This window comes from Echiichthys vipera, assembly GCF_963691815.1.
Source record: "Echiichthys vipera genome assembly, chromosome: 16".
Classification (NCBI taxonomy): Eukaryota; Metazoa; Chordata; class Actinopteri; order Perciformes; family Trachinidae; genus Echiichthys; species Echiichthys vipera.
In genome coordinates this window covers 26,273,292-26,291,079 of record NC_139841.1, presented here as the reverse complement: position 1 = coordinate 26,291,079, position 17,788 = coordinate 26,273,292, and the positions used below count along the sequence as shown (strand labels likewise).

The 17,788-nt window shown below is 44.0% G+C and overlaps 1 protein-coding gene across 1 annotated transcript; it reads right to left on the bottom strand.

Moving 5' to 3' along the window:
- Window positions 1-3,194: 3,194 nt before the first annotated feature.
- On the bottom strand, window positions 3,195-8,270 carry LOC310958574 (proteinase-activated receptor 3-like). Its single transcript, XM_083929552.1, has 2 exons — window positions 8,105-8,270; window positions 3,195-5,241 (listed from the first exon to the last, which is right to left on the bottom strand). The coding sequence occupies exons 1-2, from the start codon at window positions 8,175-8,177 to the stop codon at window positions 4,166-4,168; spliced, it is 1,149 nt and encodes a 382-aa protein (XP_083785678.1). The 5' UTR covers window positions 8,178-8,270; the 3' UTR covers window positions 3,195-4,165.
- Window positions 8,271-17,788: the final 9,518 nt, after the last annotated feature.

Genomic DNA, 17,788 nt, shown 5'->3' with positions numbered 1-17,788 from the left:
CAATTTCAGTCATTAAGCATCTCTTTGTGGTTGTTTTGTGTTTATTTTCAGTCATTAAGCACCTTTTTGTGGTCGTTTTATGTCAATTTTCAGTCATTAAGCATCTCTTTGTGGTTGTTTTGTGTTTGTTTGGAGCAACATTTATGAGTCAGGGTCCCTGACTTTACCTGATCCCAGTAGCCCTGTTCAGTAATCCATCCGTGACTGAAACAAACTGTCCATCTAGTTCTTCTCTCTGAGACTCAGGTCAGTTTGTAAAGTCCTGGAGCCTCAGTTGCTTGAGAACTTGCTTTATGTTCTGAAGGTTGTGAGTTCAAAGCCTGTCTGACACTGATTATCCTTCTTTTTCCTTCAGTTACCTGCTAAAAACCCTAAAATCCCTGCAGAGGATCCATTAAACCCCATGAACAGGAAAGAAAGGACTATGTAGGAACAAGACACCTACATTCAAAGAGGCGACTTTAAGTGGTTTCGTCATCATATGGTTTCTCTTTGTGGTCATTTTAGATCCGTGTTTAGTTGTTTGTACGTCTTCTTTGTTTTGCACCTCTGTGATTGATTTGAATCTATTTTGAGTCATTTTGCGTTTCTAAGTCGTCATTTTGTTTCTCTCTGTGGTCATTTTACGTGTCTTTGTCTTCATTTGTTGTCTGTTGGGGTCGTTTTGTGTCTATTTTCAGTCATTAAGCATCTCTTTGTGGTCGTTTTGTGTCTATTTTCAGTCATTAAGCATCTCTTTGTGGTCGTTTTGTGTCTATTTTCAGTCATTAAGCATCTCTTTGTGGTCGTTTTGTGTCTATTTTCAGTCATTAAGCACCTCTTTGTGGTCGTTTTGTGTCTATTTTCAGTCATTAAGCACCTCTTTGTGGTCGTTTTGTGTTTGTTTGGAGCAACATTTACGAGCCAGGGTCTCTCACTTCACCTGATCCCAGTCGTCCCGTTCAGTAATCCCTCCATGACTGAAACAAACTGTGCATCTAACTCTTCTCTGTGAGAGTCAGGTCAGTTTGAAAAGTCCTGGAGCCTCAGTTGCTTGAGAACTTGCTTTATGTTCTGGAGGTTGTGAGTTCAAAGCCTGTCTAACACTGATTATCCTTCTTTTCCTTCAGTTACCTGCTAAAAACCCTAAAATCCCTGCAGATGATCAATTAAACCCTATAAACAGGAAAGAAAGGACTGACTCAACGTCAAAACAACCTCCTCTGCAGCAGCTCTGATGCATTTTAGCTGAAAGTGTTAATGAAAGAGACTCGTTAGGCTCATTTAAGACAGGCTCTTCACAATAAGAGGCAGAGTCCTGTGAGCGTTCACTGAAGGAGCTTCTCTCTACTCTGCTTCCTGAGCTCTGTGGACTCTGAGAGGGGACCAGCATCTCTTTAAGGTGATTATGGTGCAAATTCAGGGGGTTTGCTTCACATTTGCGGGGACTCACATCACATCACAGGTCCAGGTTATTTAATTGGTAAATAAACATCACATATATATATTCAAAGGTTTTGATTGTTCGTCTCGTTGAACCTTTTTCTGAATTTGAACGTAAACACTTGAAGTTATGTCACTTTCAGCTGAAATGCATCAGAGCTGCAGAGGAGGTTTCTTTACGTTGAGTCCTTTCGTTCCTGTTTATGGGGTTTTAATGGTTACTCCTCATGGTTTTAGGGTTTTTAAGGAAAACACAAGGAATGCATGAGGGGATTTGAACCTACAACTCTCAAATTGTGGAAGTGTTTCTCAACCTACTGAGCTATAAGGACTCTAGCTGGGGCCAGTTGAGTTTTAAGAAGACAACCCTCAAAGAGACGAATCAGGGAAACAGTAAATCAGTGTGAACTTGTTTCAGTGTGAACTTGTTTCAGTGTGAACACTTTACTGTCTGTGAACTTTGTTTCTCTGCAGGTTGATGAAAGTGAAGTTTCTGCAGCTTTCATCAGTTTTCTTTCTTTCTCGCTCTGGTTTTTTAACTTCACCACCTTCGGAGATGGTCCGGTGGATAAGGACGCCGTCCAGCGATGTCACAACGTAGGTTTGAGCCCTGCCTGAGGTATGCCACACGGGAGTGTATGTGATGAGTGTATGAATGGTTGATGGTTTCAATTGTCGGGTCTCAAACGCTGCGCTTGCGAAAACTGTGCGTCAAATTTCACGTCAACTTCAACTTGCGAATTTACAAATTTCAAGGATTACGAATTTCAAGGACTACGAATTTCAGGGATTGCGAATTTCCAAATTTCAAGGACTACGAATTTCAAGGATTGCGAATTTCCGAATTTCAAGGACTACGAATTTACAACAACATCATCATCATCATCATCCAACGAGGAGGAAACAAGGAAAACACGTAAGTCTGGGTCGTTGAGCTAGCTAGCTTGGTAAGCTAGCTAGCTCGATAGGCCTTTTTAAAAATATATATTTTTAACACTTTAAATGTGTTTTAGTCTGAAGGCTGAGGAGCTGAACCTGTGACCTTCTATTGTGACCTATTATTATACAGTCAACCGACTTTATAAGGGCTTTTTCATGGATCATCTGCATGATTTCAGTTAATTAAGTTTATTGGTACATTTTAAAACTTTCAGCCTGGTTAAAAATGGATGGAAGTGTTTTTAAAAGTGTAAAATTGTATAAAATAACAGTCGCTCTGCAGCTGAACATGTGATACATCTCCAGGGAATACTTCTCTGAGAGGAGAGACTGCTGAATGCAAAAGTACAAAAACAATTTTTATACTATGTGACTTAACTGAACCCACTGTCCCCATATGTTCAAAGGCACTAGTCATGTCATATTGATCAGATCCTACTCACCTTAAATAGCTGGGTGGAATTAAAAATGCACTCCAAACAAAAGTATGGGACTCAGGAGGTTAAATCATCATAAATCAATGAATTATCAATAATTATTATCTTTATTATCAATAAAGATTTGAGTTGAATGGACTTAATGGTAAATGGATTGGGATTTGCTCTCCTTCAAGTGAAGAAAGCACTGTGCCGCGTCATAAAGTCGCCCCTACGTGCTCGAAAAGCGCCATCTGTCCCTAACGCATACATCATTAAAGAAGACACTCATATGTATTTTTAGATTTTAGCCACAGACTTTATATTTGTTTCAAGACAGATACAAATCATTGCAGGAACCTATATCTGTGTGTGTGTGTGTGTGTGTGTGTGTGTGTGTGTGTGTGTGTGTGTGTGTGTGTGTGTGTGTGGGTGTGTCATCCTACATCCTGTGCAAGCTGGGCAGGAAATGACATCAGCCCCAGTGGAGTAAGCGTGGGGGAAGGATAATGGTTCCTGTGAGCAAACAGCAAATGTATCTGAAGCTGCAACACACAGAGAGGCTCTACACTGCAGACATACATCGAGCGTGGCTGTAGGGAGAGGATGCTCTAATACAAAACATGGTTAAGGGCGTGTTTGAATCACGTTTTGTCTCCTCAGAAATACATTTCAAGCATAAACGTCCTCACACGAAGACCTAAAATGTGAAAAAAATACAAACTTAACAGAAGGAAAACACTAAAAACAACAAAGACGGTTTTTATGTGTCATATATATAAATGCATTCTTTCATTTTTACACACAAACATCTCTGACACACGCTCCCGCACAATAAAACTGTATTGCTATATAGAAATATGCGTTCTACTCGCAGAGAAGACCTTAAATGCAACAGGAAGTCGGTCCAGTGCCTGTTTATCTTAAACACAGTCAAAGTCATTTTGCTTTCTCTTTGGGGCGGCAGTAGCTCCGTCTATAGGTGACTGGGCTGGGAACCGGAGGGTTGCTGGTTCGAGACACTGTGTGGACCATGTATGGAGTGTGGACTGGTGGCTGGAGAGGTGCCAGTTCATCTCCGGGACACTGCAGAGGTGCTGTTGAGCAAGACACCGAACACCCAACTGCTCGGGGCGCTGGTCATTGGCAGCCCCCTCGCTCTGACATCTCTCCATTAGTTGCATGTATATAGGTCCTGTCTGTGCATGTGTGTGTATTTTGGGCCTGTGTGTGTGTAACATGAATAATAATAGAGTGAAAATTGAATTTCCCCATTCGCGGGACTAATAAAGGAATTCTTCTTCTTCTTCTTCTTCTTCTTTGGATTCCAGCCAAAGAGACAAGTTCCCTCTTAATCTGCCGCAAAATCAAAAACAGGCAGGTCTCTCTCAGACAGATAAGCTCAGGGTTTTCCCTTTGAAGGCCCTAAAGTAAAGCTTGGAGCCTACAGACCTGGACATGAGGAGAAAGAGGAAAGGGTCCAGACAGGCGTGGAGGCAGCACAGACACACCGCCACTTTAAAGTGCACGTACAAACTCTCCGTTGCGTCCACAAACAGTTGCACGTAATGGAGGAAGTGCAGGATTCCTGCGGGAGCAAAACACACCAGGAAGATGACGAACACCAGTGAGCTGGCCTGGATGTACATCGTCCAGTCGTGGTGCGATCGGTTCAGCTCGCCGACGATACGGGCGTAGCACACGACCGTGATCACCAGCGGCACCAGGAGGCCGAAGACAGTCAGAAGAAGGTTGTAGTAGAGCAGGAAGATATGGGACGTGTGCTTCAGGGGCAAGACGTCGTGGCAGGTGACGCGGCCTACCTCCGGGAGCCAGTAGCTCTGCTGGACGAGGAGTTCGGGGACGACGGCGGCGCCAAACACCCCCCATACAGCGACGCTGACCCAGGAGGTGAACATCCTCTTGGGGAGGCTTTTGTACATGAACGGGTGCACCACAGCCAGGTAGCGCTTGATGCTGATGCACGCCAGCGTCAGGGCTGAGCAGTAGAGGTTGCCATAGAAACAGGCCGTGACCACTCGGCAGGCAGCCTCTCCGAGCGCCCAGTGGTTTCCATGGAAATGGTAGTGAGCCTTGAAGACGAGGGAGAGGAGGAGGAAGAGGTCGGAGACAGCCAGGCTGCAGTAGAGGATGGCGGAGGACACCTTTCTAATTTTAGTGGCCAGGGCGCACAAAATGGCCACGTTGGCTGGGATCCCCACAGCAATGACCAGGACATAAATAACCGGGATGACCCGTGTGCTCAAAAGGCTGCGGAGGTACCCGGCTGTGCTGTTGCTTAGGGACTGCAGTGCTGGAGGAGAATGAGGTGAAAGGGGAGTCTGCGTCCCATTGGGGACAGAAAAGATGTCGGTCTGAACGACCAACGGGTCGCCGAGAAATGTTCTGGGCACAGCAACAAGAGCCTCCGAGCTGTTGCTCTGCTCTTTGTTTCTCCTTTTCCCTGCAACAAAAACAAGAACATGCTAAAGTGAATGGGTATTTCTTTCATAGGCTCGCAGAATACAAATGTGTTGGTCCAGAGGGGGATTAATGTATACAAGTACATTTATTTTTTTTCCTTTTTTATAAAAATATATTTTTAATCGTTGCCATCCAAAAAATAAAATAAAATAAAACGAATAAATGATAAAATAATTGTAATTAAATTAAATTAAATTAATAAATAATAAATCAATAATAAATAAATAATAAATAAATGAATGAATTAATTAATAAATAAAGTACTTCGATACAATTTTGAGGTATTTGTGAGTATTTACATTTTACGCTACTTTATTGGTCTGCGTGGATTTGTTGAATGCTTGATTCTGATTGGTCAACCACAGCGTGTAACAGTCTGTTATTAAGACCAATCATATGGGAGTAGTTCTGATCTGGAGCACTGCGTCCATTAATCTGCAGAACTGTACATTTTAGGTCAGCTGTGGCATAAAAAAAAAAAAACACTAGCATTCTGTTGGAATCAATATTTTGTATCAAATGATTGATTTCTTAAGTGAGTGTTTATGAAACAGGATAAAGTAGAGCAGGTGGGTCACCCCCAAGCAACACTCTCTCATCTCTTATGTTCCCATTAATGCATTTTTTCTGCTCTTTTGTAAACTTTATTGAAACACATTCACCTCTCTGCTCCCCGCCCGTCCCCTATATGGTCCCCTCTTAGATACACACACACACACGGACACACACACACGCACGCACACATGTTCCTATTACACTTCTGCCCTCACTACAAGTGAACGCAGTGAGGTTAGCGGCGATTTCAGCCGACAGACCGACCTCTGTCGACAGCGTCAATAACATGGCGGCCTATTTACATCTAGCCTGGGAATGTCTCCACAGACACGGGTATTTTAATACTAGTTGAAAGGCAAGTAGAAGTGCTTTCATTAGTGGGTCACATGATCAATCCCCATTGTTTTAACACGCAAATCTTAAGGCGTACAACTTTAAATACATTTTGATGCTCATATTTCTGTACATGTACCTAAAGGTCCTATGTTATTCTGATTTTCAGGATTATAATGTTCAAAAAACACTTTATTTTTCTCATACTGTCTGTCAACGCTCTGTTAGAGCGCCTGTCTCTTTAAGACCCCCTCCTGAAAAAGCCCAGTCTGCTCTGATTGGTCAGCATTTCTGCATCTCTGCACCGTCATTGCAGCCAGGGAACAACTGTAACTGCACTTTAGCGTAAGAAGGAAGTCCTGAAGGCCCGTTTAAAGCACAGACGCCACAGTTTCTGAATAAGGACTGTGTGAATAAGGCACTTTGACCTGCTTTATAGTTCGACATCTTACTATTTGTGACCTTAAAGCAAGACTGTGAATGAAGGAGTTTTGTTTATTATCTAGGTTGTATGTACTGTTCACTTATGAAAAGATGTGAATACTTCTTCCACCACTGATTGGATCACCGTCAAACAACTAACAATTCCTTTTTCATGAGAGATAAATATGTTGTTTCATTGTTTTGTGCATAAAATGTCGGGAAATAGCAAAAATAGTTTCCTAAAATCCAAAGTGAGGCGTCACCAGCTGAATCAGAAACAGTCCTGATCATGAACCACGGTGTGTCGTAACAGAGCATCAGTTATAACTAAGAACTGATGGTAAGGTCGCTGTGACAGTCTTCGATAGAGAGGAACTTAACAGACAATTAAAGGATGAAAATCTTACTTCTGTCTCATACTTCTGTACTTTTACTTTAAGGTCCTATACTTTTCTGATTTTCAGGTTTATACATGTACCTTAGGTGTCTTCTGGAACATGTTTAATGTTCAAAAAACACTTTATTTTTCTCATACTGTCCGTCAACGCTCCGTTAAGGCGCCTGTCTCTTTAAGACCCCCTCCTGAAAAAGCCCAGTCTGCTCTGATTGGTCAGCATTTCTGCATCTCTGCACTGAGATACATATGTTGTTTAATTGTTTTGTGCATAAAATGTCCGGAAATAGCAAAAATAGTTTCCTAAAATCCAAAGTGAGGCGTCACCAGCTGAATCAGAAACAGTCCTGATCATGAACCATGGTGTGTCGTAACAGAACATCAGTTATAACTAAGAGCTGACGTTAGGTCGGCTGTGACGGTCTCACTCTGCACGTTGCAGCTTGTTGTTTTTCTCCAGTTGTGAAAGAAGAAAAATGTGGTTTCTTTTTTACATCTGATGATTCTGGATTCTGAATATTCCTGAATCAGAATCAGAATCATAAAACCTTTAATGTCCCGCAGACGGGGAAATTCTTTTGTCATATTTTTACCAAAATAAGGTAAAAAAATAGCAAAAATAAGCAATAAAGTTACATATAAAATGGGAAGAAATAGAAATAGACATATATACATGTTCACATGATATAGTGCAGTTGTTCTTGTTATGTTTGTTTGTAATAATGTAATATGGAGTGAATAAATATGATTAAATATGTCCAAATAGTGCTAAAAACAGATATGTCCATAGTACAGACATATTGCTGCTGCTCTAACGTGTGTGTTTGCGTTTCCTGCCGTAGAGGATGGAAAGAGTGTCATCTGTAAAGTAACTAAAGCCGTCAGACACACACAGTGGAGTAAAAAGTACAATAATCACCTCTGAGATAAAGTATAAAGTAGTTTAAAGTGAGTAAATGTTCTTAGTGACGTCAACTAAACCAACTCTACCACTTATTAACTTTACTGAGAGCAACCCACAAATGAGAGTTACACAGACGCTTAATCATATTGAATAACACAGGCTACACTATCACTGTAAGGTAGAACTATGACAGAAGAAGAAACCTTAGACTAAACTCTGATCAGCGTCTCTTACCTTTCTTTTGAAGCGTACCGCTCACACAGAGAGCAGAAACCACGCAAAACAGAAGGAGCTTCCCCATTTTCATTCTTCAATTAACAGCCTTCTCTCTGGTGTGTCGTCCGCTCCGCTCCGCTTCACATCTCATCTCCTGCCTCGGTGTCACCTCCTCCTCCGTCGCCTCCTGCTGCTGCTGCTGCTGCTGCTGCTCTGTGGGTGTATGTGCTCCAGTCACACAAACACCCCCCACCTCCCCGTAATGTAGGGAATGTGGGTTGCCTTTGGTTTCTGTTTTGACATGCAGTGTGAACTCCTGACGGGACGCCAGCACACATGATCTTTGTCACTCTGTTGCATTACTCTCTGTTTTATGAGATCCAAAGGTCACACCGTATTCATATATATATATCTTTGACACACCCTTTTGTTAGCTGTTTATTGTTTTTTACAATATCTGTGTCATTGTGCTCGACTGAAACCTCCAGCTGTATACTATAAAAACATGTGTGGTGCATTAGAGACCCTTTGTCTGATGCATGGAGGGATGTGGAGTGACGTAACGTAAGGAAAGGGGGTTACGAGGAAATGCCTGTTTGTCGATGATAAGCTTGTCCGAACACGAGCGGTTTTGTTGAGTCTTCACTTCCCCCGCTTTTTAAATGTCATATTTTGGTTCATGACCCCCTTCAGAAGTCGCACGCTGTTGCATCAGTTGCCAAAAATTCCCTGCTAACAGGTTTATTTTTATATTCCTCTGCAGCTGCATGCGGGTAGATGTCTTCGTTCTGATGTAGATATGTTCTCATACAGGTTTTCTGCTTCTCTTCATCTTGGTTTTATATTTACGGGGAAACTTCGTGTGCTTGAAAAACGGCGCGACCTTCGGGACAAACACAGTTTAAAGTGTTATTTAAAGGTCTCATACTGGAAAAGGTGAGATTTCCGTGTCTTTTTTTGATTGTAAAGCAGAATAAACTGTGAAAGTAGGAAAACACATCAATCCATAGAGAAGTCCACACAGCCCGTGTTCTGAAACCGTGTCTTTAAACGAGCCGTCAGGACTTCCTGTACACTTGTGATGTCACAACTACACTATATAAAGGCAGTGTCGCGGGGAATAGCAGGAGCGAGCAGGTCATGGAAAACACCGACGGACATCCAGAAGTACTGAAAGCTACGTTCATCGTCAACTACGTTATTTCAGAAAACCAATGTCTGGAATTCCCCGTCCACACTCCCGCCGCCGTCCACAACACTGCCCGCCATTTTGCCTCCTTCTCAGTAGATGCATGATCGTTATCGCCTCCGTCGTCGCCATGTTTGCTCTTGTCATAACCTTTTTTTTTTCAAACTTTTTGGAGAAACTTTTCAATCTGAATGACGTTTTTTTCACGTTTTTGGGGTGTATTCATCCGTTTTTAGTCGTTTCTTCATGTTTTTGTGGTGTTTTTCATTCGTTTTTTCAGGTTTTTGTGGTGTTTTTATCTGTTAGTAGTCATTTTCTCACTTTTTGTGGTGTTTTGCGTCTGTTTGTAGTGTTTTTTTCACGTCTTTGTGGTGTTTCCATCTTTCTTTACTAAAAACAAAAAAAGACGGCAAATGTGCACGTGTTCCCTTCTCTCCAGATGTGTAACGTTGAACCTTTCCAGTGCAGGTCCTTGTTCTTGTCGTGGTGTTTCTTCTGTTTGATTCTTTGGTTACAGCCACGGTGACAAACAGCTCTTTACCTTCACACACAGATCATCTGCTGAAAGCTCCTGTCCTCCATCTTTCTTTGGGTCGTTTTTGGGGAGGGGTGGATTCAGTGTGTCTGCAGAGACTGGTAGCATGGATGCTCATGTTTGCTAACAGAAAAGTAGACGTGTATGTGATTTATACTCACGGGCCAGCTCTCACAGAACCTTGATATGATCTTGCGGGCCAAATATAATTACACCCCGGGCCAGATTTGGCCCACGGGCCTGAGTTTGACGCCCCTGCTCTAGAGGATGTTTTGCTCAGCGTCCATTGATGTTTAGAACGTCGATTACGTACGTCTCTATTTACACACGAAATGGGAGCAGAATTGAGCCTTTACAGGTATATTCAAACACACAGTATGAGAAACTACTCACACTGCTCAGCCTCCCTGGTAAAGTCTACTCCAAGGTGCTGGAAAGGAGGGTCCGTCCTATAGTCGAACCTCAGATTGAAGAGGAACAATGTGGATTCCGTCCTGGACGCGGAACAACGGACCAGCTCTTCACTCTCGCAAGGATCCTTGAGGGGGCTTGGGTGTATGCTCATCCAGTCTACATGTGTTTTGTGGATCTGGAGAAGGCATATGAACTCAGAGTAGAGCCGCTGCTCCTTTGCGTTGAAAGGAGCCAGTTGAGGTGGTTCAGGATCATCTAGTAAGGATGAACCCTGGGCGCCTCCCTAGGGAGGTGTTCCAGGCACGTCCAGCTGGGAGGAGGCCTCGGGGAAGACCCAGGACCAGGTGGAGAGATTAGATCTCCACACTGGCCTGGGAACGCCTCAGGATCCCCCAGTTAGAGCTGGTTAATGTGGCCCGGGAAAGGGAAGTTTGGGGTCCCCTGCTAAAGCTGCTGCCCCCGAGACCCGACCCCGGATAAGAGGCTGAAGATGAGATGAGATGAGGTAAGTATGAGAAAAGGAATGTGTTTTTGTTTTTTAACGTTACAGCATCTAAACATGTTCTGGTAGAAACCCCCAAAAACAAGTATGAACCTGAAAATGAGCGTGGCCTTTTGAGTATTTTTATTTACACATTCCAGAGACCTTTTTCATATTTCTGTTTTAATCTGAGCATCCAGCTGATCACAGATGTGACCTTTTACTTTGTTTTTTATCTGATCTGTTTATTGTGGGAAGAGACGTTTTCAGTCCCCGTGTCTGTTTGACCCCCCACCGCAGACGATCCCTTACGTGGAATCCTCTTCCCACCCGCGACGCCACTGCTACATGAAACTAAAAACATCAGATGACTCAAACTGAGATCAAATAAACGCGTCTGCTCCACGGTGCAGTTCACCATCACCCCAAACCACAGAACAAGAGAGGCTACATAAAGTCAGAGAGGTTAGTTTTGTTTACCGTAAGACACAAAAAGGAGCCATCCATGTTCGACACAAGTTAACGTATTTAACGCAACTCTGGTTAATGAACCTGCACACAATTTAAAGGTGCAATGTGTAAGACATGGCCAGCTTTAGGTTCATCTCATCTCATCTCATCTTCAGCCTCTTATCTGGGGTCGGGTCGCGGGGGCAGCAGATTTAGCAGGGGACCCCAAACTTCCCTTTCCCGGGCCACATTAACCAGCTCTAACTTTCAGTAAATGCAAAAAACATTATCAACACAATGGGAAGAAGCAACAGTTTTGATGTTGCACCAAAGACGTGTATGCATTGTGTTGCAGAGCTGCTGTATCTACTGAAAGGAGCATCGCGTACAGACGCAGTGACTGTTGCTATGATCATCACTCAGGTCAGGAGAGCATCAGAGACATTGATGGTAATGTTTAAAGCTAGAAACAGACAGAGTTTTAGCTTCAGTGAGTGAAAAAACATCAACAGAACAGGAAGGAGCAACAGTTTTGATGTTGCACCAAAGACGTGTGTGCATTGTGTTGCAGAGGTGCTGTATCTACTGAAACGAGCGTCCCGTACAGACGCAGGGACTGTTGCTATGACCATCTCTCCGGTCAGGAGAGCATCAGAGAGCCAGCACAGAGAAAGCACAGGCCTGAACTAGACTCTCCACGGATTCATCCATCGCAACACCCACAATCTCAGTTTGGTTCTCTCACTTTCTCACTCGGCGGGAAACCAGAGGGTCGCCGGCTCGAGTCCCTGTGTGAAATATAAGTGGAGCGTGGACTGGTGGCTGGAGAGGTGTCAGTTCATCTCCTGGGCACTGCGGAGGTGCTGCTGAGCAAGGCACCGAACCCCCAACTGCTCGGGGCGCCGATCCATTGTCAGCCCCCTCACTCTGACATCTCTCCATTAATTGCATGAATATAGGTCCTGTTTGTGCATGTGTGTGTATTTCTTCTTCTTCTTCTTCTTCTTCTTCTTCTTCTTCTTCTTCTGCCTGTGTGTGTGTGTGTGTGTGTGTGTGTGTGTGTGTGTGTGTTTGTGTGAGGTGCTGTTGAGCAAGGCACCGAACCCCCAACTGCTGGGGGCTCCGGTCCACTGGCAGACCTCTCGCTCTGACATTGTGTGTGTGTGTGTGTGTGTGTGTGTGTGTGTGTGTGTGTGTGTGTGTGTGTGTGTGTGTGTGTGTGTGTGTGTGTGTGTGTGTGTGTGTGTGTGTGTGTGTGTGACATGAATAATAACAGAGTGAAAAATTTCCCCTTGCAGGATTAATAAAGTAATTCTTCTTCTTCTTCTTCTTTTTGTCTTAGTTTAATCACATTCGACACATGATGTTTGAAAGTAAGTTTGTCATCGACCCAAGTTCAAAGGCATTTGTCCTCAGAGACTCGTTAAAGACGAGTATCTCATGTAAGGATCCTTTAAATCTCCCATAACACTTTTCAGGTTAGTTTGTATGCTGGTCTTCTTTTAGCTAAAAATGTAAGAAATGTTTTCCCCACAAGAGGGCGACATTTCCCATCATTAGAGGACCTTTTCCTTCCCCTGCTTTTCGTCCATTTTAGAAAAGTATAAACCACTTCACGTCATCTTTCCACCAGGTGCCAGAGTCTTTAGACCGCCATGTGAGAGGGATCCTTCACGTCTCCCTACACTCCCTCAGGACGCAGTCGTCTTTCCTGATCCTCACAGATGGCTCAGATAATTTGTGGATGATTTGGGCGGTTTCCTGTTCTGCTCTTTCATGCTTTCTGCAGCGCTTCTATAAACACCATTAATCTCTGCTGTGAATGGAGGACGCATGTGACTTCTTCTCTGAAATCAGTCATTTTGGGTTGCACAAACAATCCCTGTCTACAGATGCATGGACATCAATTCAGACGATTTTAAGTGGCGAATGGACTTATACATATATATATATACTTATAAAGCACCTTTCTAGTCTTCTGACTACTCAAGGTGCTTTCACAGTGTTTGTCACATTCACACTGATGGCAGTGGACATCTACAGACCATCTAATCCATGGGTGTCAAAGTGATCCAGTAAAGGGCCGTGTGGCTGCAGGTTTTCATTCCAACCAAGCAAGAACACACCTGACTCGACTTACTCAATCACCTGAACTGTCTTCACACAGTTGATTTGTTGGACCAGGTGTGTTTTTGATTGGTTGGAATGAAAACCTGCAGCCACACGGCCCTTTACTGGATCACTTTGACACCCCTGAGCTAATGTAACCATTCACACCACATATACACACCCATGCGCAGCACGGGGAGCAATTCGGGGCTCAGTGTCTTGCCCAAGGACACTTCGACATGTGGACCCAGGGGAGGTTGGGATCGCACCTCTCGAATGGAGGATGACCCACTCCTCCACTGAGCTACAGTCGCCCCACAGTTGATTTCAACATGAAGTGTCTCTCTAGACTGACTCGTCTCTATCCGTACCCACTAACCTCGGTTTAACCTTGTTTACTGTTGTCCTACTGCTTCTCTCACACCGCTTAATCTCTAATTGTGATTCATTGCATAAGTGTGCGGTGACTGTCGTGAGAGGGGAAGGAAAAGTGATCAACGTTGCAAAGCACTTCGTCATCCCCGCGTTGTGTCACCGCGGTCGTGTCGTGACTCTTCGAGGTGTCCCAACTTTGTCTTTCGGCTGAGACTTTTAACCGTAGAGCGAGTCAAAGAGAGAAATAGAGATTCAACGTCTGAAAACTCAAGATCATAAATGAAAAAGTGCACGTTCCTCTAGAGAAGTTTCCCTGAGGTCAGCGCTCTTTTGATTTCCTTTAAGACGCCAAACATTTCCGGCATAGTTTAATATATATTCATGATCGCTGTCATGACAGGAAATTAATAACATTCAGCAGAAGCTTAAAGCAGAACAGATGCAGACATGGCTTTACGATGACTCTGCAAAACAGAACGGGGCACAACTGTCTGTCAGCGATGTAAGAAAGTATCATTTACACAACAACTGCGCACGTTTTTTAGATCGAATGCTGTTTTACACGACACAAAGTTCCAGACGACAAAACACAAGTGACTGATGGGTTCATGGACAAGAGCAGAGTCGTATGAAGGGTTTCTCCTCCTGGGATGTTCATTATTTCTACACTCACTGTCACTGTTTAGTGAATAACGACTTGTTTGGGACTTGCTTGACTTGCTAGACATTCTACTTCCTGTTTACATCCCAAAAGCCTCACTGTAACTACAGTTCATGAAGGTCAGAGCACGATTACCCCCTCAATAATAACAGGAGTGACAAAACCTTTAATATTCACTCTTTACCTTGTATCTATATTTGCAGCATGCACGGGGTCCCCTGCTAAAGCTGCTGCCCCCGCGACCCGACCCCGGATAAGAGGCTGAAGATGAGATGAGATCTAAATACTTCTTTTCTTTCTCCACTCTGTTTCTAAATAAGATACTAACTCCAGTACGGCTGCACCCTCTCAGTGGATTAGTCGACTTATCTGTGGTTTTAGTCGCTTAGTCATTTTTTAATGCTTTTTTCATGTGGAGCGACTTATTTCCAAGGAACTTGTTAGCACATCTCTGGCAAACACGAGAAACATGTGCTGTTGCATCATTTGTATCTTTGTGGAGAAGCTCAGTTTTAAAGTCCAGCCATTCATCTTCAACAGCTTGTCCTTGTCGGGGGCCCCAGGGAGGCTGGAGCCGATCCCAGCTGACATCAGGGCGGTGTCCACCCCGGACAGGACACCAGTCTATCACAGGACACATAGAGACAAACAGAGACAGACAACCATTCACACCTACGGGTGATTTAGAGTCATCAATGAACCGAACACCTGCACGTCTTTGGACTGTGGGAGGAAACCGGAGAACCCGGAGAAAACCCACGCAGACACGGGGACAACATGCAAACTCCACACAGAAGGGCCCCAGCTGGGATTCGAACCAGGAACCCTCTCACTGTGAGGCGACAGTGCTAACCACAACAAAATCATATCTGTGTGTTAGTTAACTAATCGTTTCTTTAATCAAGGCATGACATTAAATGTATCTCCATGGTTACAGCATGTGTGACTGTTGCATTTCCCCCACTGTCGTTGAAGAAGTGGTTTAAAACGTGCCTATTTTTATCAGCAGACACCTCTGTCTGTCTGATGCACTGAAATACATAAAGTTCCTCTTTCAGAAGAGGTTTCATTCTACACACACACACACACACACACACACACACACACACACACCTATACACACAATGATGCATCCTATACCTGACCGCTGGTTTTCGTTTCACAGTTGTAGGTGTGAATCATACACCAGATGGTAATATCTGAGATTCTGTGTTTGCGTGTTGAGTCAGTCTCTCTCTCTCTCTCTCTCTCTCTCTCTCTCTCTCTCTCTCTCTCTCTCTCTCTCTCTCTCTCAGCTGAAACACTGTCTAAACTTTGCCTGAGAACAGAGCAGTCCTCTGTGCCTGCCTCATTCTTAACAGTTTAACACCCTATTGTTGAATCCCCTGCACCGTCCTGATTGGACGATGCCCAGAGAACGATAAAATGTGCTAAAGTGGATACAGACAACAACAGGAATTAAACTGGCCTGGATCTGTGCCACTGTCTTCGCTCTGGAGCTAATCTCCCACAGTCTGTATCCTGCCTCCCCCCTAAGAGCAGGAATGGGCTCGTGTTAGTTTAATGACGCTCAAACTCAGCGCGCTGCAGGAACAACACAACCTCTGCTGTGGACACCGTGTCCAGCTGCACTTTCTCAGGACACAGTTTAACGCAGCTATAAGCAATAATTCTAACTTCATAGTATCTTCCTGCTCTTTGATTTGGTTTTACGGCCCTGCAGCTTTACTGTTTTGGTTCACTCTCACTACCCTCAGAGGCTACGCTCACACTGCAGTAACAAGTGACCTGTATCCGATATTTTGCTCTTATCTGACCCATGTCTGACCCATATCTGACCCGTATCTGACCCATATCTGACCCATATCTGACCCATATCTGACCCATATCTGGCCCATATCTGACCCATGTCTGACCCATTTCTGACCCATAACTGACCCATGTCTGGCCCATATCTGACCCCTATCTGACCCATATCTGACCCATATCTGACCCATATCTGACCCATATCTGACCCATATCTGACCCATATCTGACCCGTATCTGACCCATATCTGACCCATATCTGACCCGTATCTGACCCATATCTGACCCATATCTGACCCATATCTGGCCCATATCTGACCCATATCTGACCCCTATCTGACCCATATCTGGCCCATATCTGACCCGTATCTGACCCATATCTGGCCCATATCTGACCCATATCTGACCCATAACTGACCCATATCTGACCCATATCTGACCCATATCTGACCCATGTCTGACCCATATCTGACCCATATCTGACCCTTATCGGACCCGTATCTGACCCATATCTGGCCCATATCTAGCCCATATCTGACCCATATCTGACCCATTTCTGACCCATAACTGACCCATATCTGACCCATATCTGACCCATATCTGACCCATGTCTGACCCATATCTGACCCATATCTGACCCTTATCGGACCCGTATCTGACCCATATCTGACCCATATCTGACCCATATCTGACCCGTATCTGACCCATATCTGTCCCATATCTGACCCATATCTGACCCATATCTGTCCCGTATCTGACCCGTATCTGACCCATATCTGACCCATATCTGACCCATACCTGACCGCTATCTGACCCATATCTGGCCCATATCTGACCAGTATCTGACCCATGTCTGACCAGTATCTGACCCATGTCTGACCCATATCTGACCCATATCTGACCCATATCTGACCCGTATCTGACCCATATCTGACCCATATCTGACCCATATCTGGCCCATGTCTGACCCATATCTGACCCGTATCTGACCCATGTCTGACCCATATCTGACCCATATCTGACCCGTATCTGACCCATATCTGACCCATAACTGTGTGTTATTTATTGTTTATTTGAATATTTAGGGTCAATTAATAGACTTTAATTGTATAAATCAGGTCTTACTGGAAAGCTGAGACCCATTTAATTACACCATTTCATTGAAATTAGAGAATTTAAACTAAAATTAGCTTTTTGTGACCTGTAGGATAATCGCAGCCTCATAAAACTTTACAAACACAAACATAAGACCCAGGGTCATCGACAGACATACACTCAAACACATGCCACCCTTGCATAAGTCAGTGCCCTGCTTGGGCCACCCCAGTCAAATAAAGCCTGGCCTTACATGGAAGTATAGTGGGTTTGACATGAAACGTATGTTGGGACATAAAGAGAGCTTAAATTAGCCTTAACGCCAGAAGTTCAGGAAGGACGTGACGTGTGAGTGAGCTTAGAGATGCCTCAAGGCCGATTTGTTTCCTACAGTCGACGAGAGCCAGGCTACAGCGGTTTCCCCGTGTCCAAAAAGATCCTGACCCTACCTTCATATTAAACACACACGTCGATCGCCTCATCTTAACTCTTAACCAGAAAGTGAGAAAGCATATTTCCTAAACACGTCGAACTATTCCTTTTGAGAAACAACAGAAAAGGAAGTATCTGTAATCTCAAATGAAGTT